Source organism: Montipora foliosa, chromosome 5, assembly GCF_036669935.1.
Source record: "Montipora foliosa isolate CH-2021 chromosome 5, ASM3666993v2, whole genome shotgun sequence".
Lineage (NCBI taxonomy): Eukaryota > Metazoa > Cnidaria > Anthozoa > Scleractinia > Acroporidae > Montipora > Montipora foliosa.
Window position 1 is genome coordinate 5,740,293 of NC_090873.1, and position 25,000 is coordinate 5,765,292.

The 25,000-nt window shown below is 40.9% G+C and overlaps 2 protein-coding genes and 1 pseudogene across 6 annotated transcripts in view; 1 reads left to right on the plus strand and 2 right to left on the minus strand.

Moving 5' to 3' along the window:
* Positions 1–160: 160 nt before the first annotated feature.
* On the minus strand, positions 161–11,328 carry LOC138002893 (uncharacterized; annotated as a pseudogene).
* Positions 11,329–11,848: 520 nt separating this feature from the next.
* Positions 11,849–25,000, plus strand: part of LOC138003467 (uncharacterized) — a 29,951-nt gene continuing 16,799 nt past the window's right edge. For all 4 annotated transcript variants that reach the window (XM_068849546.1, XM_068849544.1, XM_068849547.1 and 1 more), the window contains exons 1-2: positions 11,849–12,005; positions 18,330–18,392. Coding sequence is in view for 3 of the 4 variants with exons in the window: in XM_068849544.1 (XP_068705645.1) it covers positions 11,954–12,005; positions 18,330–18,392 (115 nt within the window). In the remaining variant the exon portion in view is untranslated. The remainder of the gene's footprint in view (positions 12,006–18,329; positions 18,393–25,000) is intronic.
* LOC138003472 (uncharacterized) lies at positions 12,037–16,142 on the minus strand. Of its 2 annotated transcripts, none has more exons than XM_068849555.1 (5): positions 15,494–16,142; positions 14,380–14,509; positions 13,987–14,099; positions 13,504–13,548; positions 12,037–12,886 (listed from the first exon to the last, which is right to left on the minus strand). In XM_068849555.1, exons 3-5 carry the CDS (start codon positions 14,077–14,079, stop codon positions 12,527–12,529), a joined length of 498 nt encoding a protein of 165 aa, XP_068705656.1. In that variant the 5' UTR covers positions 14,080–14,099; positions 14,380–14,509; positions 15,494–16,142; the 3' UTR covers positions 12,037–12,526. The 2 variants fall into 2 exon arrangements, with proteins under 2 accessions (XP_068705656.1, XP_068705655.1); XM_068849554.1 differs by having other exon boundaries at positions 13,504–13,551; positions 15,494–16,135.

The window sequence follows — 25,000 nt, forward strand, 5'->3', positions numbered from 1 at the left end:
AAAAATTGGCCAAAATCGATACCCTATTTATGACCAAAACGGCTGAAAAACCCTACCCTTTGGGGCCGGAAACATACCTATATAGCCCATATAAGGGTGTACCCCCCGGGCACGGGGGGCTCGTGTGCAGAATTACCTTTCACTCACAAATTCAGTGATGAGAACCTTTCTTCCTTTGTAATCACTGTGTGACTCAATTACATAATGACGTCGTTTCGCACTGATTAAAACAAAAAACGACTTACAGAGTCTCGTGAAATTTTAAGTATTTCTCCTTTAATATTCGCCTCTAACAGTGAAACACAGCTTCACTGTGATGATGATGAAATGTTGTTCCAGCGAAAGAAAACGTGAAGGTGCCATGTGTTCTAAAATATACTTGTTTCATTCTCTCAACCGCTCGCATCCGAACTCATTTGAGTACTATATTCTGATTGGCTAGACGATTCGACTCGGATGATAATCATCGCCTGGTGAAGACTAATAGTTAGCGGTTGAAACGTCACGATCAACATCACAAGTGACAACAGACAAATGGCAATACATTAATATCATTAAAATTAACCACGATGAATAACCACAACCTTGTTAACGAAACAAATCTTTCTTTCTAAACTTATAAGTATTTCTTACTGAAGTAATTTAATTCATTATCAATTACCAAAAACAGGTGCATCATATTAACATAATCGGATTTTGTTGGAAGGATTTATCTCGGGTTTGGCTACGATCTACTCACAGTTAGTATACATCTACTAGCGTACTATTACAAATGCTGCAATCTGATTGGCTACGCTACTCACTGTCTATCCGTGATAGACACATGATCGGCGGGCGCAGTGTACCCCTCAAAATAACAACGAACTAAGTAAAATTTCATTTTAGAGGAAAATTAATCAAGATTTATACAAAAACAATTGGATTATTCCCTCTCAATTTCTATGCATGATAGCTGATTCGGGATCGTATGGCCCTCATCAATAAACCAATCAATCAATCAATCAATCAATCATCTTTATTTATACATGTTTAGGTTGAAAGCTACTAACTTGTGAGGCCGTGTACAACCAAAAATCTAAGACTTTTTACTTTTTACCCACCAGAAGACTAAAAGAATGTTTGAGTTTAAAAAAACAAATTCCTTAAAATGTCTTAAAATTACTATATCACTGTAAAAATATTTACAAAAAATCAATAAAACGTAAATCAGTTATCACGCGATAGAAATCTCGAGCTCATAATCTAATTGTTAAATAGTTTACCCCGCCAAAATACACAAAACTTACATTAGAGTTATTTGAACTCCCTCTTCATCTGGAGCAGGAAGAGCTGCAGTATTTGAATTGCCTGCTGCCTCAGCAGTAGCCACAGCAACAGCTACAGCTTCAGCCGCCGCAGCGGCTGCTGCTGCTGCAGCCGATGCAGCTGCAGCAGCTGCCGCAACTGCAGAACTTACCCCAGTCCCAGCCTCCCGAGGCACAGTAACCTTTTCAGCCACAGCTCTTGCGGCAGCTGCAGCCTTTTCCGATAAGAGACAACAACGCAGTTTTCATAACATCATCTGCAGTTTCCCGACCATAAAAGGACCGCCCAGCTAATACTGGGCCAATAACAGCAAAACAGAGACCAAAAAATCCTGCTGTTACTATGCTAGCACGCTGAATACAGAGCATACTGTTGCACTTGTCTATGTCACATATTTCGTAGATTGAATAGAATAAAGCGACGAAAGCAAAGGAGATAATTAGTAAAACAGACAAGCCCCAAGTTGGATTAATCATGATACCGATTGCGACCCAGTATAAATGGTATAAAAGCAAGTTTATTGACACGATAAGACTTAATCTGCTTAAAAATGAATTAACCATCAAACCTTCACAACATTCACAGCACTGTAATATGACGGATATTACAAAACATTCCAAAGCTATAAATGTTGGAATTACGTAGAAGGGAAAATTACCCTTCGTTGAATTTTCACTGGATGATAGCACTACTAAACAACAAACTGCAACCTCTATCACAAACGTCAGAAACAGGAAACAACACAAAAACGTTACAGAACGAATAAGTGGCTTTTCTCTTTTGGGACAAAAATCCTTACAACAACAGGATTGTTCCACGTTTGCAGAGCACAATACACAATCCTCTTCTTTGGAAGAGTGTTGGTTCAAATAATCTAAAGCCATAAAGAATAATATTGGACTCAGCATTACGGTACACAAAAGAGAACACCACAAAACTGCCCTCAGGTAATCACCGCGTCCCGTGGCGTCAATGTCTGAAATATGCCCTTCTATGACGCATTCCGCAGAATTCAACCGGGGATCTCGTTTGCTTGGAATTACAGCGAGATCTTGGAGCTATAAGATAATTAACCAACAAAAGCATTATTAAGAAATGCATTCGGTATTATAATTATGAAATTATAAGTAAAGAAATTCATTTCTTTTTATTACTTTTCTAGCAGTTAAGTTTTTTTTATTGCGAGGGGCGGGTCTTTTTTTCAACGGATTACAAGCGACCGGCGGTTTATCTCTAATTACGGGATAAAAAGAAGCAGTGCATTTTTGCCCTCTTAACTCTGCCACGCCCGTTCACTGTCCCTTGTCTTACTTATGTATCTATCAACGATAAGCCCGAGGGGGAGGGGGAGGGGGAGGGGGGCAAAGAATGGGATTTGATTGACATGGCGTCCCCGACGGTGAGGATTTTGACCTTGTACGCCTGCCCCAGGGTGGGGATGTTTGATCGTTCATTACCAGCGACCGAGTAAGACTGGTGACAAGTATTTGTGACTGGTTATTAAAGTAGAGCTGAAAAAAAAGAGGAAAGCAACAAATTTGCTAGTTTTTTTCTTGATTCTCTGTTGCACTAATGGTTGTCTAGGAAATACAAAAAAAAAATTAAAGCGCTTGTTAACATAACTTTTATTCTGTTTATCGCTTGCTGTTGCAGTGAGTGGAGTTTGAGGTTTTTTAAGAGAAACTGTCAAAATCGGGACTGGCTGGGGTCCGAATTCTCACTGGAAACTCAGATTTTTTCTCGTGACAAACGAATTTACATCTTTCTTTAGATACAAGCGTCTTGTAGTCAGTTTAACGTCACCATAACCATGTGCAGATCATATCCATGCATGTACTTACCGCAGCCAGCACACTTTCAATTATATTTTTCTTGTCTTTCACCGAAACATTACAACAAAAATGTGGAATGGTGATGTTTAGTTCTTGCGTGAGATCAGTCACCAGTATTGAGCCAAGAGACCAGACCTCCAGGAAAACCGCTGGAAAAGCAGCATAAAGACAGTTCAAACTCCAAGTGTATTTAATCACTTCAGATGTGGAATTGTCTGTTTTATTGGGTCCATTCTGATCATACAAATTCACAAATACACGAACCGAAGAAGGTCTCTTCGCTGGATATAGAGCTGATTCAATGTTAAAACTGTTCTTGTCTGATGCCAAGGCATTATAGATGTCACCATAGGTTCCTATACATGTGGAGATGTTGACACAATCATCTATTACATCTGCTTGGGTGCTGTGGACGGCAATATCAATCAAAATGACATGTAAGAAGAGGCCAACACAGAATGTTGGTCTTGCCACATATGCCATCTTCCATTCACCTTTTTCCTGTAGCAAAAAAAGGTCAAAACGCTAAGCAGTTAACAAGATTGCAGCGGACCTACTTCAACCGTGTCTACCCAACACTCATCACACCACAGGTTTAAAACAAAAGAATCAAAGTTGAGTCACTTCGTAACATTTTCGTTCTTGACAATGGACCAACCCATCAAATAAATACTGCATAAAGAGTGCTTTGTATTTTCCTTCTTCTATTTAAGGGCCCACCTTCGCCCAAAAGTCATTGCGGTCGTTTGTTTTTGTTTTTCAAATGACGACTTGTCCAAAAACGTGATGTGATTAGCTAAAGGCACTCAGGAGAATCACGCGGGAGACAACATGTCAGATATTTAGAATGATATTTAGGTAATTTCGTGTTACACGAAATTCAGTCACTGTGCGCAATGGCTTTGGGTGAAGGCGGGCCTTTAAAATTTGGTAACCCTGGGTTCACGTAGATGCACTTGAGTAAAATCAGTTGAGATCTTACTAGTTTATGGCTGATAAACATTTTTGCTTAATGTCCAAGGATATCGAGGGCCTAAATTCACACATTGTACCGATAAAGCTGACCTCAGTGGTAATCGTACAAAAATTAGGCTATTTATATTTTGAAGTAAAAAACGTTCTCTGGTTAAAAAGGTTAAAATACATAAGCTTTCGGCTATCAGTCTATAGCCTTTAACGAATGAATGTGTATTTTGTGTACTCATTTACACTGGCAGAGAAAATTTCAATTATGACCGTGATTTTGTCACGATCGTGGGCCTTGGGAAGAAGTTGTAAAGGTAGATCGTGGATGACAAAAAAGCCGTATTACTTGTCAACCTATCCTTACTCTTTTTCACTTGCATTCAGCTGTTATTTGCTAAAATCCCGGACAAAACCTGTCGAGAAAAATTGTTTCTTTTTTCGTTTGTTTCGCTACACTACAGCAATATTTTAATACCTTTCATGACAAACTGCATTTCCCCCTTCAATCAGTGTTGGTGTTCTTTTTGCTAAAATACGTTTATCGTAAAAAATTTCGCAAAAAAACAACACTGAATATAAGGAAGAGGGGAAAAGAAAGGTGTTATCTATTCCAAAAAGAGAAATGGGCAATCACGTTTTCTTAATTTTCTCAACAGTTTTGTCTGGGATTGTTAGCTTGCGAACCCAGACGAATTGCCGGTCGTTGTTTCACGTCGCCGAATTGTTGATTGAGCGGCAATATTTTATTCTTCACGAAGGCTAGTATTACATAATACCGACAATATTGTTACCCACGACGTCTACCTCCGATCCATGACTCATAATTGACAGATATATACAGATAAAGCAAGGTCGGTAAATTTTTATGAAATACTCGTTCATTTGAATGGCGCAGTGCAATATATACTTGACTTAACCAAATCAAAAGTTCGATTAAGGACGGTGCCTACTATTTTTATTGCGCATACGTTCTGCGCATCTCTAGATATGAAGCTTACTAATGCAGGGATATTTTTGCACGGTTTAATACTATCCGGAGAAAGCAGATCTTAGTAAGTACTCTTGGTATCCAAAAAGAAAACTGGGGGTAACCATGCATTTTTGAGAGATAATTAAGCTTCTATTTGAGAAAGAACGCCATACATCGTTTTGTATTTAAAGCTTTTTACAAATATTATTCATGAATTATCTTAGAAAAATGCGTGGTTACGTCCAATTTTCTTGTTGGATTTCAATAACACTTGTCAAGATCTACATTTCCTGCATAATCATAAACCGGGGCAAAAATATCTTTGAATTAGTAGGCACCGTCCTTAATCTAGTCGAACTTGATCGAACCCAATCATCTGGCTCGATTGTGCTCGGCACTCAAACACAATCGAACTCTCACGTAAGGCCGAGCTGACCACGTCTTCTTTTGCCTAGAACCTTTATATTGGAGCTGGTCCAGGGGAAGAACTTCGATATTTCAGCTACATAGATATGTGGCCGGCGTACAAACGGGAGAGAGAGAAGCCGCGAAGTGTGCAGAGAGCATGAAGCGCGATCGATCTTCCAGATCTCTCCGTTTCAGTTGTACGCGGGCCACGCAAGCTAAAGAGAGCACAGTTTGCGAGGTGCGCTGTCCTTAGATAGGTCTCTTTTTTATACCTAAAAGACTTCAACTTTCCGTTACAAAACTAGGTTTACCCTTAAGATTGTACACTCGAGTAATGATCATGCGCAGAAAAGGAATATGACCGGCTTGTTCATAGAATTTTGCGTTCTTGGGCCTGGGTGTCAATTTTAAAGCTTATTTCCCTTAGATAGGGTCAGGGTTAAGTTACCCTGGTGGCACACACCTCTTCTATAATGACTGGAGTACCCCCACCCTCCGCTCGGGAGCTGGCCTCCGATCTCTCCTTTTCTTTCTCACAATAACCTTTTCTCCGACACTGACAGCCAATTAAAACCCATGGCAACTTTTTCGACGTCCCACTTCTCGGTTATAATTATTGACGAGTTTGTAGCTTACACTCTCGTGCCCTAAACCGGCCGGTTTTAGACCGAATGGATTTGGTCGATAATCTTTTTGTTTGCCTCTTCGATTTATACAGGGTGCGTTCCTTTGGGATGATCGGGATTGAATAAAAGGGGCCAAGGAAATCAAAGGAGCCGAGATGTCCAATCAGAACAACGATTCAAGATGGAAACCTTGAGGTACCCCTCTATTAATAGATAAGTAACCAGTATGAATGCCATCAACTACAACGCTTCGTTTTCAGTCTCTTAGAAAGCTAATCAGCCAATTGATAACAGAAGGATTTATCTTAACTTGTGTTAATTTAGCATGAAGAATACTATGCGACATAGAATCAAAATTAATGCTTTGCTGAAATCAAAGGGAAAAAAACCCTGATTTTATTAATGAAGGGGTAGTTTCTATAGAAACTGTGGTGCTGCGTCGGTGGGGAAGTAGTATACAAAAATTTGGTTTTATCAACGGAGTTGATAATGTAAATTGGCCACCGTACAGAGATTCTAAAAGCTGACGTTTCGAGCGTTAGCCCTTCGTCAGAGCGAATCGAGGGATTATGGGTTACGTGTAGTTTTTATAGTAGAGTAGGAGCTACGCTATTATTTTATTAGGTTTTTTCCCTTTGATTTCAGCAAAGCATTTGACTCTGTCGAATAGTATTCTTCGTGCTAAATTAACACAAGTCAGTATAAATCCATATGTTATCAATTGGCTTATTAGCTTTCTAAGAGACAGAAAACAAAGGGTTGTAGTTGATAGCATTCATACCGGTTACTTATCCATTTGTAGAGGGGTCCCTCAAGGCACTGTCCTTGGGCCAATACTCTTTTCCATCTTGATTAATGATATGAGGACTGTTATAATTAATCCCTGAAATTTGTTAGTCAAGTTTGCAGATCATATTAGTGTCCCTATTACTGCTAGTGGTAGTTCTGAGGATGACTCAAGTGTAGATGTTCAGTCCTTCATTAGGAGGGCTGATAAGAATCGCATGACGATTAATCTAAAGAAAACATGGGAGCTGTTGCTTAAAGGAAGGAGTACTAGGGTCCCTCCAGAACCTCTTGGTATCATTGATCGCAAGGATAAGCTTACTTTATTGGGGGTCACTATGAATTGGGACACACAGTTTGAATAATTGCTGAGTAAAGCCAGCAGTAGGTCATATATTCTTAGGGTGTGTAGATATTACAAGTACAATGTATTCTATCAGTAGTTTAGATTTACTTTTTCAAAGTTTAATCTTATCTATTTTTATTTATGGTATTAAAGTTTGCGGTAATGCCTTTTATAGTAAGTATTTTAGTAGGATTGATAAATTTTTCGCTAGGGCTCTCAAGTCAGGATATTGCATTAAGCAATACTATATCACTGATATTTTGAAAAGAAGAGATTTTAATTGTGGCATAGAATTACTACCACAGAAACTGCTCTAAGGGAACTTTTACCACCTAAACGGACTAGACAACTGCGTAAAAGGGTTCATAATTACATCTTACCTAGACTAATACCGAACCTTTCAAATCAGTTTTTATTAATAGGTGTCTTTTCGATATTGTAGTTGAAGTAGTTATACTGTTAATTGAGCATGTCTGTTGCTCTTTTTTGTTGAATAAAGACCATTATTAAATTCTCAACCTCGGATAATGCATTTCGCGTGCTCTGATTGGTTCACTCAATCTCGGTTATCAGCTCATATGCCTTGGTTTGACCTTATATGGCAAATGATTGCGTTAAGCATTGCTAAACTAAAAATGTTTTCGTCGGAATGCCAAATTTCTCTTTGAATAAAGCCAAAAAGGACAAAAAAAACTTTTTTTGTGGAAAGTTTGGATCAATTCCGACGTTTAGAAGTACGTTTCGACGCCTTCCCTGAAATGATTTAGTATTTCATTGGTGTTTATGTAATAAATAGAATATTACATGGATACGAAATTTCTCCTCTCGTGTTGAAAAATATTCTCGTTTGCTGTGCTCACTTGCGAAATATTTTTCAACACTCGAAGAGAAATTTTGTATCTCCGCGTGGCCATGTAACATGCTCTATTTGTTATCACTATCATCACTATCATTATCATTATTATTATTGATTATTATTATTATTATTATTATCATTAATCGGCTCCTTTGATCCAACAAGATCTGAGTGATCTTGGATCACTGATTAAGATCCGCATCATGCCAAAGGAATGCAAGCTCAAATGAAAACCAAACAATGGAATGCAACTGCTTCAATCGTTCAATTTTATGCACCTATCATCGGCCATCCCCTGGGGGGGGGGGGGGGGACCCCCGGGCAAGGGAGGGGACCTAGTAAAGGATCCTGTCGAAGTTCTTGATTTCCCCCTCCTTGAAGGGGACACAGAGCAATCAAAGATAAGAAATTCCCCCTCCCAGATCGCAATCATATTGAACAGCATCAAACCACAGTAAACTTGAGAGTATAAACTTAATAAGATGACCCAACTCAAGTGACCAGAAAACAGTACTTTCCTCTTTAAAGAAAATTGCAACTGTTGATATCAATTACAATTTCAAGAGTTTATTTAAAAAAGTCTAATGTTAATCAATTGTCTTCCATTGTTATATCTGAAGCAGCAAATATAAGGAATAGCAAGACGGAAATGGATTTACATTACAATACCTGAGCTAACGCACTTCGCCATTTTCAACGAGGACAAGGTGAGCCCGCATTCTTCTGTACAGCGGTCTTTCTGTTTATGATGTAAGACAACTTGAAATTGACCTATTTCTTTTACGAAGTCCCCTGTTTTCCCCGGGGTACAAGGCTTCCGAAAACCAAACCTCCCTCATTTCCCCCACCTGCAGGCTAAAATGATCGTTCAAATCTCCCTATAAATCCCCAGATAAGGTGAGGTTAGGGGCAGTCCAGAGGCCCGTTTCTCGAAAATCCCGAAACTTTACGGGCCATTTTGAGGGGGTATTTTGGGTCGGTAGATTTCGCTACCTTGAAAAATAAAAAGATTACTAAAGCTTGGTTGTTTTGATCGATCTCCTCCATCTTTTCTTGGTAGGTACGTTATGTATGGGGACACATTATGTACTCGCCCATCACTCTCAATCAATTCTCCCCATCCTTGTACTGAGCAACCGTCCCTAGCAATGATCAAGCATGACCCTAGGAATGATCAATTATCCCTAGCAATGATCTTTTGTCCCTACTAGTGATAGATTGTCCCTAGCAATGATTGACTGTCCCTAGCAATGTTGTTTTTTCCCTACTAGTGATTGACTGTCCTTAACACTCAGCCTCAGATCATGCATCTGTCGCTGGCAATGATCGACTGTCCTCACTAGTTTCGTAGTTAACTGAAGTGAGTGTAGTGTAATGTGAAGTGCTAGATTTCTATCCCATGTAAACCATGTGAGCGTTAGCCCTACTGATGGAACTGGGCCCACACAAGGACAGAGAAAAACTCTGACCAGGGTGGGAATTGAACCCAAGTGCTACACGGCCAACGTTTGTATAAACGTAACCTTTCCTTGTCCTTACTAGTGATTGACTGTCCCTTAAGCACTGATCAACTTTCACTAGCACCGATCATTTGTCCCAGCACTGATCATCTGTCGGCCTGGCACTGATCATCTGTCCCTTAAAAGTACTGGTTATAACTTCTTTCCTATCCTTGGTTTAGACTGTGGCCATTTGTTGCCATGCTGGTGCCATTAACTTTCACCAGTCATTGTTACCATATTTGGAAAGTCACGTGACTGTCACCCTAAAAACTCACACAGCTTACATCTTTCTCTGATGATACTAAAGCCAACAGCTGGATTGCATTCACATACAAAATCTGTAGTACTGCATTTCTTGAATTCATTTTACTGACAAACCTATGATATCACAAAGATTCCATAATGACATCACAGCTTTGTTAATAACATGAATTTTAACACAACCCATGCTTACAAGAGAATTTGAATCCGAATGTATCCTAACCATTCCTTTAATTTCATTAGGGTTATCTGTAATCTGTGTGAGTTTTTAGGGTTTTGTTTCCAGGTCCTGTGACTTCCCAAATCTGTTAGTGATTGCAAAATGTTTCAGCAAACTTCATTAGAAAAAAAAAGACCTAAAATGGAACAAACGGAAGTAAGGCAGCCCAAGAAACGATGGATTGAAGTCGTCCAGAGTAACCGTTGTGTAGTTAGGGCTCTCCCCCCTAATAAAGCAGACCCATAGGCAGGATTTTCTTGGAGAGATGAGTATGTATACAGGGAGCAGAGGGATGCAGCCATAGAAAAACAATTTAATACCCAGTCTGCAGTAGGGCACATTTAGTCTGCAGTCTGTATTTTTATACTGACCAGGGAAATGTCCGTCAATTGCAGTAACAGAGTGGTAAATGACTATTTATAGGGACAGATGATCAGGGATGCTAGGGACGGTTGATCAGTACAAGGGACAGATGATCAGTGTTAAGGATAGTTGATCAGTGCTAGGGACAAATGATCAGTGCTAGGGACAGTTGATGAATGTTAGCGACAGTTTTTCAGTGCTAGGGACGGTTGCACTGCTCAGTACAAGGATGGGGAGAATTGATAGAGAGTGATGGGCGACTATCGGTACATAACGTGTCCCCATACATAACGTACTTACCAAGAAAAGATGGAGGAGATCGATCAAAACAACCAAGCTTTAGTAATCTTTTTATTTTTCAAGGTAGGTAATTTAGGGTAGTCCATTTCGGTAGTCCATTTAGCAGTCCATTTAGGTAGTCCATTTCGGTAGTCCATTTAGCAGTCCATTTAGGTAGTCCATTTCGGTAGTCCATTTAGCAGTCCATTTCGGTAGTCCGTTTCGGTAGTCCATTTAGCAGTCCATTTAGGTAGTCCATTTCGGTAGTCCATCGTGGTAGTCCATGGACTGGGGGTCAGCGAAATGTACCGACCCAGTTTGCTTTTAGCTACCTTGAAAACATGTTCAGAGATCGGCATTCCAAAACAAGCAGTTGACAGGTTCACAAATGGCTATAGGGACTTTCGAGAAACGGGCCCCAGTTGCGAAGAATGTGAGTACAAGAAAACCAAGTGAAAAGAAAATCTGTTACAGATTCTGTTACATTCCACAATCTTACGGATCGACCTTAATTAGACGGATACCTGAGCTAATTAACCAAAAAGGAATTACCTTCAAATCAACCGTCCGAGCGTCCGAGCCGCTTCCACCTTCTATGCACTAACTAGAACTTAGTAGCCACGCACTTTGTGCCCAGTCCCTCACAAGTTACAGCAACATCCTCTAACTTTCCTCTACGCTCCTCTAAGCTACGCTTGATGGCTGAAAAGGTTGATTTTGATTGATATATCACACAGGGCTCGAAATTGCGACCAATACGGTCGCATTTGCGACTAAGTTTTTCCCTTTGCGACTAAAATATCTGGAGAAGTCGCAAATTTGCGACTTGTTGTCATCTTCGTTCTTTCGAAACAAAAGGGTTAGCAGTTGCCACTTTGCTGCTACTTTTGCTAAAATAAACAAATAAATAAATGACAAAATTATTTTGTTTCTCGCTTTGAATTTTCTCTGAAGGTAGCGTAATTGTATAGTAATTTAGCTGCGATGTTACGTGCACAGCTCCATTCCTTCGATCATTCGCCACTTTCAGCAGTTTCTTTACACACAAGTACTGCGGGCTCATATTTTTCTGCTAAACCGCTGACAACACAATGCAGCCCGGCGATTTTGCGACTAAAATTTGCGAAATTGCGACTAAATTTTCGTATCTTATCGCAAAATGCGACTGGATATTTTCGTTAATTTCGAATTGTCAAGGTACACTACTTTCGGGATAATAAACAAACCTCGGAAATGATGAAAGGTTTAGAACGTATAATGGGAAAGCGGAAGTCTGAAAAGAAAGGTAAGACCTGGGTTAGGGTTATTTACACTGTTAAAGTATAATTCCTTAAAACAAGATAAAAAAATCTTGTTTTAAGGTCCTGAGACAAGAATCTCACGACCTTAAAACAAGGCTACTAAAAATCTGAAAACAAGAATAACATTTCTTGAAACTGGTAATTTATTTCTTATTTTAAGGTACAATAACAAGAGAAGCTCAACTTGAAATAAGGATACAAGTGCTAATTTGAAAAAAAGAAAAGACCCAAAAACAAGCTTAAAACAAGAAATTTCGACCTTATTCTAGGGTACAATAAAAAGAGAAACTTTACTTGAAATAAGGACACAAAGTGCTGATTTCTAATTAAATTCACAAATTAAATGCAAATTTCAATAATACACCTTCATAGGCACAATAAATGTATAATAATTAAAACACTATTATTTATCCAGGTAGAATGTTACAACAAAACTGCTGGCTGGTTAAACTTGTCCAGGGTTTCCAGCTTTTGTCAACAACAACTCAATAAATGTTGTTTGTCTTTAATCTGTGTTGCTGCATGCCTTTAGTTTTCTTAAGAGCTTGTTCTCAATTTGTTTTAATTGATAACTCTTTCTCTTTGGAGTAATGCCCAAAACATGCTCTTCCAGGAACTTGAAAATGTTTTTCCAGTTATCCCCATATTCCAAGTTGAAGGCATAGTAGACAGCCAAATATGAAACCAAAGGTGATGCAAACATAGAGTAATCAAGGATTGGCTGACATTCACAGAGCACATCCTTTTCTAAAACAATAAAAATCTGAGTATTTTCTCCACTGCTTTCACCATTCTCAGCCAGTACTAGGTAAGGGAAGTTTGATGGCACATCTGAATGTAAAAAGTGTTCCATTTTTTGACCGTCCTGGAAAAAAAGATGAAACTCTCATTACTAAGTGAAAATAAAGCTTTATGTGTGAGTAAATTGTGCCAACACTTTGATCATTATTCGATGTGTGATTATTCAGCATTAACAGCTATAGAAAGTTTGATTTTATTAAATACATGTTATTAACTCTGGGTAATACTTGTACCTTTGGATGAGTAATGTGTTCAAATGTTTATGCTGTCGTTTGAATTTAATTTTGGTTTATTAATAAAAGGTTTCAAATCCGCTTGATTTTAATTCCCTTTGTTTCACATGACACTGTATGTGACAAATTATAAATATTATATCCGAACTGGTTTGAAACATTTAAAACCAAACATAAATTTAAAGCACAGCAATAATTATTTCATCCATTATGGTTAATTTTATTTTCAACGATATTGATATAATGGCTCATGTAGACTACCCGCACAATCAATTCAAAATTAATGAAGATCGTGCTATTAGAGCTATATTTATATAAGACTCCATTTTCAAATGTAAGTATGTTATTGGTACTTAACTGAATGCACATGTCTATCAAAATTGAAAATAGGCATTGGCTTTATCCTTATTGCTAGAAACTTGCAACAAAAGTTTTTCACTAGCTTTACCTCATCAGTGTCTAAAACATCATCCTTGCCTTGATTGCTTGAAGACTTCTGAAAAGGAAATCATTATTAGAAAAAGGGCATAGACAGACTCAGCTAACAAGTTGTTGATCATTTGTTATGTGTCTCCCCTCTCAGGTCCAAAGGAAAAACAGACAACCACTCAAATAATAACTTTACAATGTAATAGACCTTTCCTACATTCCACTTCAGTGTGTTTGAACAATAGTACCAGAGCGAGGTTGGGGTGGACATTTTCATACATTTGCTGTATTTTTGCCCACCCTGACCTCGACTCAGCACCCTTGTTTATTGGAATGCAAAAAGGTCTATTAAATAGGCAAGTCACCAAATCATACAGTACTGGTTCAGGTATGCTGCAAATTTTCATGTAACTAACGTCTGCTTAGCTCACTGGAAAACAATGAAAATGATGACTGGAAAACAATGAAATTGATGACCGGATATCATCACAAACAAACTCACTGCACTGATGATAAAATCCCATAAGTGTTTCCGAGTTGGGAAGTCCTCTGGGAACAGTTCCTTTAGATCTGGTCTTGTAAGTTTTAGAAACATCTTGCCATCAACATTGTTGTCTTTCGAAATAAAAAGAGACTTCTGTAGATACCCATTAATCATGAAACAACACTATGGCCCATTAATGAAATAAATCAATGTTGAATTGCTATAATTCTTCCTGTACAAGAGAGTAGAGTATTCTGAGGGTTAAATATTTTGGATAAAACACAAGAGAAACATTTGAGTTGCCAAAAATTATTCAACATTGGCAAACAAAAAGAAAAGAAAGCTAATTGGATACAACAACAAGTGGTTGTAGGTGTGGACTTCAACATAACATTCAAAACAAAATATTACCTTCTAGAACTTCACACTGACTGGCCGAGAAGAAGGAAATCAGCAAGAGATTTTTTACTAAATAAATGCAAGTTATCTTTGTAAAATATATTTGTTACTTCTAGATCCTCATCCATGACACAGGAATTTCCTAAAATCAAGTGACAAGTGTACAGTATCAATATGTGTGAAATGGCCTAGAATTATCAAGATCACTTTCATAGAGCTTGCATTACATGTATGTCAAACAAAACACTTCACCCCTCTTTTCCTATTATTTATTTACTTTTCGCTTTTTTTTTTCACCATGATGGGGTTGAGGAACAGAAGCCCCTCCCTCAGTCATTTTTCAGTTAATGTCTGTACCCCCCAAACCCTATCTACAGCATCCTTTAGCCCCATAAAACACAAAAATTTTTTTCATCTGTTAATTTATGTAGATCACATTTTTTCCTTACTTTAAACACCCATTTTAGATTTGCTTTCCTGTACTTGACTAATTAGAAAACGATAACATAGCCAATAAATCTTCCAATCCTCTGGCATTAATGTAGTTCATGACAAATACCAAACTAGTAGACAGTCAACCAATGAAAGGTGGTTGCAGTTTATCTTTCGTTGTGAAATCGCTTTCTTCCACTCACCCCTCCCCTGGGGCCCAACTATGAACAGCTATTTATGTAGGCTTCAAAAAGTTTAACATTTACTGTCAAAAGTCATTGCAGTTTCACATGAATTAAGTTCGCAAATACTGTCGGCAACTAAACGTAAATAAAGGAAATAAACAGAGAACCTAAGTACATAAACTGCGACGGGAAAGAACGTCACCTAGGCACGCGGGTAACCAGCGTGGCCGTATTTCAGAACTAAAAGATTGTGTGTATCCATAGACGGCAACAATTCTATCAGTTACCTTAGCATCTGAAAAAAGCAGGGAAAAGTTAATGCACTGGGCTGTAGTTATAATTTAGAGGTTTCAAAAGCTTGTTTAATACGTTTTGGCAAACGGAAATCATCGGTCAGCCGACTTCCCGGGCTTTAAAATTGCACTTCGACTTGAAATTACACGATAAAAACCGAGCTGCCCACACTAAATTAATGACTACAATGAAAAAAAGAACATGCAACTACTCACCAGAAACGTTTAGCGACTTTAGCAGCTTGAAAAAAAGCAGTTTTTGTCGCAAATAAACAACACGTCATACAATCTCACTCGAGTTCCCGCCAGAACCTCACGCAGACAAAGTACCCAGGACTACTTGCGAGCAGCGCTTTTGTTCCTCGGCCAATGAATTCGCTTGACAGCTTTGACAGCTGGAAAGATCAGAAACTTCGACCCCGACGACGTTGAAAGCAACTTTTATGGCGTGAATTTGTGCACTCTGTTTCTTTTCTGCTTTGTACTTGCACCTTTTGTTAAGTCACATAAACACCAGTCACAGCGATGATGGCGGTTATTTCGCATTTTGTGGTATTGATGGTTGTGAACAAAGTTTTCGAAAACCGAACTCATTAAAAATGTGAATGTTTCACTGTCTTGTGTATTGTTGTACTGGACTTGAATGTAGCATGAATATATTCACTTTGGGGTTCTTTTGCAGTCAATGACTGGTGCTCTTAAAAGTAGCTTTCACTTTCTTAAAATAAGGTCATCCCAGACCTTATTTTGAGATATCAGTTTGCCTTAGAATTATGTAGGCTTAAAACTAGTTCTCATTGTCTTGTAACCAGGGTATGATTCTTACTTCGAGACTAGAGGTCTTAAAATAAGGAATTATACTTTAACAGTGTTAAGGACCCTTAAGAAGTCTGCGAACTTACAGCACGCACACAGAAATTATTGAATTAGCTATTTAACCATTATCCTGCGAAATCGCTCGGAATATCGCCTGATACTTAACTAAATAACTAAAATCAGGCGATACTCCGCAAGATTGAGCAGGATAATTGTTTTGTTATTCAACACATTGATGACAAAGCACAATTTTCTACGTTTATTGCGACACACTAAATTACGTATAGTACGCACCACGGTCCGCACCACGAATATTGAGCGTGCTATGACCATATTTGGACATTGTCACAATGTGTTGTATAGTAATAATGTAGCTTATCAGGCCTAAGTTTCCTTGATACATACATACATACATATATATATATATATATATATATATATAGATATATATATATATATATAAATATATATATATATATATGAATGAATGAATGAATGAATAATCAGGACACGATCATACTTTTGCCTCTGGTTTTCATACAGGCCTGTTTCGTACAGGACGTTTAGTTTGTCCTGCACTCGTCAGTGTGTAACCAAGAGTGATTTTATTCGTTGATGATTACCGAAACAGGCCTGTATGAAAACCAGAGGCAAAAGTATGATCGTATCCTGATTATTCATTCATTCATTTATAATTGCCCTACCGCATGGTATAGAGCACTCTTAGTACAGCAAATGCAAGCCTACTTTACGTACGTACGTACATACATACATACATACATACATACATACATACATACATACATACATACATACATACATACATACATACATACATACATACATACATACATACATACATACATACATACATACATACATACATACATACATACATACATACATACATACATACATACATACATACATACATACATACATACATACATACATACATACATATTTTTTTTTTTTTGAATTAACAAGGCTGGAAATCCAACGATGTAGTCCCAAGCTAGTAGGATCCGAAAGATACAGAACGCTTTGCTAGTGATTTGAGTGTACAGATACATGTAGCAACAGCAAACTACTAGCAGATCCATTGAATGAAAAACATATTTCCGTGAGTGGGAATTGAACCCACGTCCCCCTGGTTACTAGTCGGGTCACAGTGCTATTTAAACCACTGCACCATCACGACAACCCTGCTGGAAACAGAGCAATCGGTGAGGTGATTGATTAGCCACGGGGTTCCCCGGCATTTAACATTCAGGAACGGGACGTACATCGGATCATCCGCGGATGATTCACAGGCTACCAGCTAATAACAAATTATATTTTTGAATTAACAAGGCTGGAAATCCAGCCCTGTAGAATTAACAAGGCTGGAAATCCAGCCCTGTAGAATTAACAAGACTGGATTTCCAGCCTTGTGGAATAATTGTGGAATGTGTAATAATTGTGCCTTGTGGAATAATTGTTAAATATAGTGGTATTGAGGCTTTATTCTCCAAAATAAAAGTGTTCTGTTTGGGAAAGCTAAACTTGGAACAGCGGGAGATGTATTATATAATTTTTCTGCCGTTTTCAGCAAAAAATATTTCAGATATTTTTGGTTCTGGTATAAAAGCAGGGTTTTTGCTGTCAACAACAAGTGTCCTCAGCTCCAAGTTGATTATGTTGGTCTTTGGAAGTTATGGTCTCATGGTCTCAATCACACTTTTAGGATTAACAAAAATCAGCTGGAGAATCGTGGTAATTTGGCATGGCAAATCCAGAAGTCATTCTTTGAATAACCAAAACTGCAAAGATTTAGCTGCTGGGGCAATGTTATTCCTTTGAACCCCCCTTACCCCTCAGGAAATTCCAATTTTACTTTATACTTTCCTTTATAAATTTTGGCTATTGACACCCCCCTCCCACCTCCCCTTAGAATTTCCAATGTCCCTCCTTTGGTGGGTATGGATATCTTCTGGAACCACACAAAATCACTTTTTTTAAGACTCTGATCAAGAGACTTATAACCAAAGGTTTGTTGATGCATAGGTACCGAAAAACAACAATAAAATTAATTAAAACAACATTTTCGTGTCATCATGATGCAATTCTCAAGTCCTAAGTGAAAATATTAACGTATCTAAAAAATAGTTTGCTGAAGATTTTCTGAATTTTTGTACAGCCCTTTTTAAAAGGAATTCACTTTTCTTCAATGATTGTTAATTTGCTGTTTTAAAAGGTAAGACAAGCACCTCACGCGATGGACGTGTAACTGACAGTACAGACTCAAATCCAACCTCAGGTAAAGAGAATTAACATTAATTTAAGTCTTTTTCTTCAGTTCATGCCTATCAGGGAATGGGAGGTGCCTGATAGTCAAGGAAATCAAGCAAAGAAGCAAACAGTATCTACATTTACAGCTGGCAATGCCCAACAGGCTCAAAGGGCTCAAAGGGCAACAAAATTGCTCAAACAATGTCATTGTCATCGCATGACAACATTTTCATTAGTACTTCTTTTTTCATGTCTAAATGTATTTACCAGTCAGCACAAATCCCTCTACAACCTCTAATCTCCCTGCATGTATATGGCACGAAGCTCTATTGTTTAAGGGCTAGGGTCCATTGTTCTTTTTGTTTGTATCTTGTGGTTGCAAACAATCATGTGAGGGGTTCTCAAGAGCTTTGTGACTATCCCTATTTACAAATTCTGATTAGAGAAGTCTTTCTTACCACTACGCACCTGTGAATGTCAAACCTAAGGGGAGAACTGTGGGGCATTTGGCTTGAAAACGCTGCCCAAAGTTACATGTAGGAAGGAGGCCTCAGGCTCATTTGCCGTTTTTTAGTATAAGTGGACCTCCCAGCAGCAAGCCTGCAAACAAGTGCTGGTCATCGGACATTTGTCCGGTAAATTTGAGGTTTTGACTGGCAAACGATTAGTCTGACTGGACAGGCTGACCGGGGTCTTGTGGAACTATGTTATGATAAGTTTCACGCAAGGTGTTTCCTGAAAACTAATTTACATTGTTTGAATTAAATAACACTACATTGTTCTGTGAAATCAAATAGGGTACTGTTTCACAAATGCATGTTGTTTGTGTTTTCATCGGACTGATAAGATTTTATGACCAGTTTTAAAGCAAATTCTCAGGGACTCTATTTACATCCCTCACTGCGACTTCAATAACTAAAAAGTTAACGTTACTGCATACTGTATGCACAAACAAAAGCTGAAAGATTTCAGGATTTGTACAAATGTATTTCTGTTCGCCTAGAATGACAAAAAAGAAAGCAAAAACATAAGAATAGTCTAAGAATGGTAAAACCAAAGCAACAAAAAAACGGCATTGGGCAGTACGTGTTTAGGTGGTTTTCATTGTCAAGCAACAGAAAATAAATTCGAAACCATTCAATAAAAGAAGCCAACACCTTGAAATGAACATTGTAAAGACAAATATATATTAAACCTCCTCTCACAGATCTGTGCGGACATCATTTCTGAGTTATTAATTTGCCAAAGCGTTTCACACAAATTGGCTGGTCCACCAATGTGGCAGCCGGTAGTCAACAAAAACGCCTCGAGTTCACTTTTCCACGAAAGCGCTTACTTTCGCTCATGAGATAAAATCCATGTGTATGAAAAAATGTCGTAATGTACTTGAAACGTTCAAACTTCTGAGAATCATAGGAAGAGACATGCTTTTCAACCAGCTCTGTATCATGTAGTGTCACACAAGGTGACAATTCAGAAATTCAAAATGCTGTATTTCCAAAATGAAAGATGTTACAGAAATGGAAAAAAGAGATTTATTTCCAGTTCATCTTCAACCCTTGTGTAGATAAAAATACAGGAGACCTTGCGATTTTCATTTCGTAATTTCATGATGTCACTGTGGAAACCATCTAGATGCCAATTTTTATTTTGCTCAAATTATAAAGATGTACCCTTCCCTGGTCAAGTCACAATCACTTTCCTGAAAATTCTATTGACATTTAATATTGTTAAATAAAATTTAACATAGTTAACGACTAGGAGCTAGTCTGGTCAGTAGTGTTTTGCAGGCGGTTGTTAGTGTCTTGGCCGTCTGGTAGCGTTGTTCAGCGTTTTGGTGCGTTCTGTAGCGTTTGTTATAGTTACATGGTTCACGACCGGGAGCTAGTCCGGTCAGTAGCGTTTTGTAGGCGTTTGTTAGCGTTGTTATGCGTTTTTGTAGCGTTTGCAGCACTCTTTAGGTTGGGGGAGCCCTGGGGCTGACATGGTTCAGCGGTATTCCTGCGTAGTGCATGCGTTGTCCAATGTGCTTGCAGCGTGTTTGTTGGCGTGGCGTTGTGAGTCGGTTTAGGAGTCTAGTGGTTCTCGGCGTTCTTCTTCTCGCTTCGTTGGCTATCTCGGTCGCTGTCCAGGTTGAAATAGAAGTTCTTCGATCTTCGACCGTCTCCATCTCGTCTTCACCGCCGTGTTGTGGTTCGTCTTACCTTCTCTTGTACCAGTTCCGATAGTCGGCTCGTCGCTCAGATAGCGTGGCGTTTCTTTGGCGGGCTTAGTGTAGCGGTTCCCAGTTGTGGTCAACAAAAGAAAAACAACAATAGAGAAAACACAAGGATTTCTTCCGTCATCGACCGTGGTTTCCTCACCCTCTGTCGTGTCTGTTGGTTTGTCTTTACTTGCTCATCGCTCTTTCGTGCTTCGGACCATCGTGTGCTCCGATACGTTTATTTTGGCGGGCTTAGTGTAGCGGTTCCCAGTTGTGGTCAACAAAGGAACAAACTCTAAGGATTTCGTCAGTCATCGACCAGGGTTTTTTTTTTTTTTTTTCTTCGGCGGCTGTCGTGTTTATTGGTTTGTCTTTCCTTCACTCGTCGCTCTTTCGTCCCTGGACCGTAGTGTGCTCGCCGATCCGTTAGCGTGGCCAAAGGATTTCGTCCTTCATCGCCCGCGGTTTTTTCTCGCTCTCTGTCGTGTTTGTTGGTTCGTTTTTTCACTTCTTTTTCGTGGTCGCCTCTAACTCGCTCGTCACTGGTTGGTGTTCGATCATACATCATGCCGAACCCACCTCGTTCAACCAACAATAGCTTGTCCGTTGGACTTCGTTCGGAGGACATACCTCTCTTGTCCCCCGCGCCGATGGTGGTTTCTACGGCTCCCCCTGGCCCCGTGGCGCCTTTGGCCGTCGATTCCATCGCCGAGGCTGTTGTTCGCGCGCTTGGAAGCACCCTTCCGACTACCATCTCTTCAATTCAAGGGAGCGCCCCCTCGCCACTACCCCCTTCCGTCCTTGGCACTTCTGTTGGCGTCACTCCATCTAGCTCCTCTGGATCGACTGCTGTTTCTTGTGATGTCAATGTCTCGTCTATTGGGGCGTCATCAGGTACGTTTACTTTGCCGGCCTTCATTCCTACCTTTTCTCCTGTGTCGGCCATCACTGACTCAAGCTCGGCCCGCTTCATGGCCCCCATTACCTCTCCATTTGCGAGTCCCAGTGTATCCGGCAGCCTGCCAAGTTTTGGTAACTCTGGATCAGTGCCTACGTCTGAGAAGGCTTTCATTGTTGGTCCTGGTCATGCACCAGTCCCGGCAAAATTGGCCAAGAAGATCATAGAGGGCCAGTTCGTGGAGTTGGCGGATCTACTTACAGTCAATCTCCGAGCTGGGGATCAGGAACCACAGACCTTCCTGGAGGGTAAACTCCTGGTGTCCAACGTAAAACGCAGGCAGGTTGAAATCAAGGATATTCTTACTTGGACTGAGGCCTTCACGATTTTCCAGCTGGTCCTGTGTGCCTCTCACCCCCTGCGTTGGTTAGACTTGACCAGATATAAGCTGCTCATTATTCAAACAGCCCGCCAATATCCAGGTCTGGCTTGGCTTGAATACGATCTGGCCTTCAGAAGGGATGCCGCTGCCTCGGGCCTTACGGATTGGTCCAAAATGAATTTGGATCTGTATAGTTTTCATTTGCGTTTGCCAGCATCGTCCTCACTGCAACCAAGGCCGTCTTCCCTTTCCGGGTTTCCTCAGTCTTCCTCAGACAGCCCAGACTCCCACCGACGCACACCATTCTGCCATTCCTGGAATGAAGGGAAATGCCGGTGGCTATTTGGGAAGTGCAAGTTCCGCCACAACTGCAGCAATTGCGAGGGAGAGCATACCAAGGCTAACTGCCCCTTTCCCCGCTCAGCTGGATTTCGTTCCCGTTCCCGCTCCCCCTCCCCTGGAGGGAGCAGGGGACAGTACTGAGGGGCGAGGTTCGCCCAGTGTTGTGTTTGTACATAGTTTGAATGATGTGATTGCGTTGCCTCGCCAGCCGAATGGATTGCCTCAGTTGGCAAAGTTGTTTTGTCCTGTTCCAGTTTCAGTTCCAGTCTCAGTTCCCGTTTCTGTTCCAGTTAAGCCCAGCGTTCCAGTTGTCTCTTTTGCCCCGTTATCTCCGGTGTCTCAGGTCACACCATTACAGTTGGATCAATTTCAAGCCGAATTATGCCACCATCCCAACAAGTCAGCTGTGGCATTTGTGACTTCTGGCATACGGGATGGATTTCGGATAGGCTTTGACCCATCCTTGGTGTCCCTCAAATCTGCATCTTCAAACATGCGTAGCTCTGCTGAGCACCCATCAGTGATTGACTCCTACTTGCAAGCTGAAGTCTCTTCTGGCAGGGTGGCAGGTCCTTTTCCAGTGCCCCCGCTTCCGTCATTGCAAATAAGTCGTTTCGGGGTGATCCCCAAAACTAATCAGCCTGGGAAGTGGCGTCTCATTTTAGACCTATCATCCCCAGAGGTGCAAAGCGTCAATGACGGCATCCCTAAGCCCCCGTTTACAGTTCAGTATGTTTCAGTGGATGCTTTCATTGATGGCATAATGTCTCTGGGTCGAGGGACGTTAATGGCCAAGTTCGACGTGGCCAGTGCATATCGGAATGTGGCTATCCACCCAGACGATCGCCCCCTTCTTGGCATGAAGTGGCGTGGGCAATATTTTGTGGATTTGGTGCTCCCTTTTGGGCTGCGTTCAGCACCATTTATTTTCACCGCCATTGCAGACCTGGTTGAATGGATCCTGGTTCACAATTATGAGGTTACATTTCTCCGTCATTACTTGGACGATTTCCTCACTTTGGGCCCACCGGCGTCCCCTGTGTGCCACAACAACCTTCAAACCTGCGTTCGTCTGTGTTCAAAACTTGGCCTTCCCCTTAATCCAGATAAGTTGGAGGGACCCGCGACTCGTCTTACAATCCTTGGGATTGAACTTGACTCCGAGAACCTTCAGGCTCACCTTCCGACTGACAAGAGAGATAGGATTGTTTCACTGTTAGAAGAGTGGTCGGAAAAACGTTTTGGTAAACGTCGCGAGCTGGAATCCCTGATTGGCCATCTCCATCACGCCTGCAAGGTCGCCCCACAGGGTAGGACATTCCTTCGTCGGATGATCGACTTGCTTTGTGCCTTTCGCCGTGATGATCACCCCATTAGGCTTAACCAGGAATTTCGGCGGGATTTAACCTGGTTGCGGGAACTGTTCCAAACTTGGGATGGCCTCAGTTTTTTCTGCATGCCCACATGGGCACCTCTCCCGGACTTCCAGGTCTCATCGGATGCAGCGGGCTCTTTGGGCTATGGAGCTATTTTTAAATCCCACTGGTTTGCTGGTGCCTGGTCAGCTGCACAAAGTTCCTCATCTATAGCGTACAAGGAGCTCTTCCCAATTGTAGTGGCAGCCTATCTGTGGGGCTGTCAGTGGGTATCTCGGCGGGTCGAGTTCTTTTGTGACAACGAGTCTGTGGTGGCCGTAGTTAAGTCTGGCACCTCGCGGGACAAAAACCTAATGGTGTTGCTGCGTTATTTGACTATGCTGGCCATCCATCATTCCTTCTCATTTACAGCTTCATCTGTTCGAGGCAAAGCTAATCCAGTTGCTGATGCACTCTCTCGATTCCAATTTCAGCGGTTCAGACGCCTGGAGCCACAGGCCGACCCAACCCCGTCTCCTATTCCTGCTTCCCTTCTGGCAGCGCTTCAGATGCCTTGACTCAGAAGTGTCGGTTCTTACTTACCCAAGGTCTTGCACCTTCCACCCGACGAGTGTACCGATCCGCCCAACGTCGCTTTACAGACTTTTGCCGCCAGGATGGTCGTGCAAACCAGGATGGCTCCATCCCCCCAGCCACTGAGGAGACTCTCATGCGCTTTGCTTCCTTCCTGGCCGACAACCTGAACCATTCCTCCATCAAGGTCTATCTATCAGCAGTGCGCTCCCTTCACATTGACCATGGCCTTCCCGACCCGCTAGTCAACTGTCTTCGTTTGCAGCGTCTGCTAAGGGGTATTAAGCGAGTTCAAGGTCCAGTGTCACCCAGGCGCCTACCTATCACCGTTGATCATCTGAAGGTCATTCAGTGCTCTTTGGACCTGCCTACTAGAGACCATGTGATGTTGTGGGCTGCGTGCTGCTTGGCATTTTTTGGGTTTTTGCGTGCGGGCGAATTCACGGTCAACTCGGCCTTTGATCCTCACACCCATATGACTGTTAGCGACCTGCAAGCGGACTCCTTGGTGAATCCCTCTTGTTTCAAAGTCCGTATCAAGTGTTCCAAGACAGACCCCTTCCGTGCGGGTTGTGATATCTACTTGGGGCGTGGCTCGGGCTCTGTGTGCCCCATAACAGCGTTGGGCACGTACTTGTCTCTGCGTGGGTCTGCTCCAGGGCCCCTGTTCTTGTTTAGTGATGGTCGTCCTCTTACCCGGCAGCAGCTATCATCCTTTTTGCAGTCTACCCTACATGGGGCTGGGTACTCCGGCGCCTACTCCGGCCATAGTTTCCGGATTGGGGCGGCGACCACTGCAGCGGCACGTGGTGTTCCGGATCACCTGATCAAAACCTTGGGGCGTTGGTCGAGCGAGGCATAC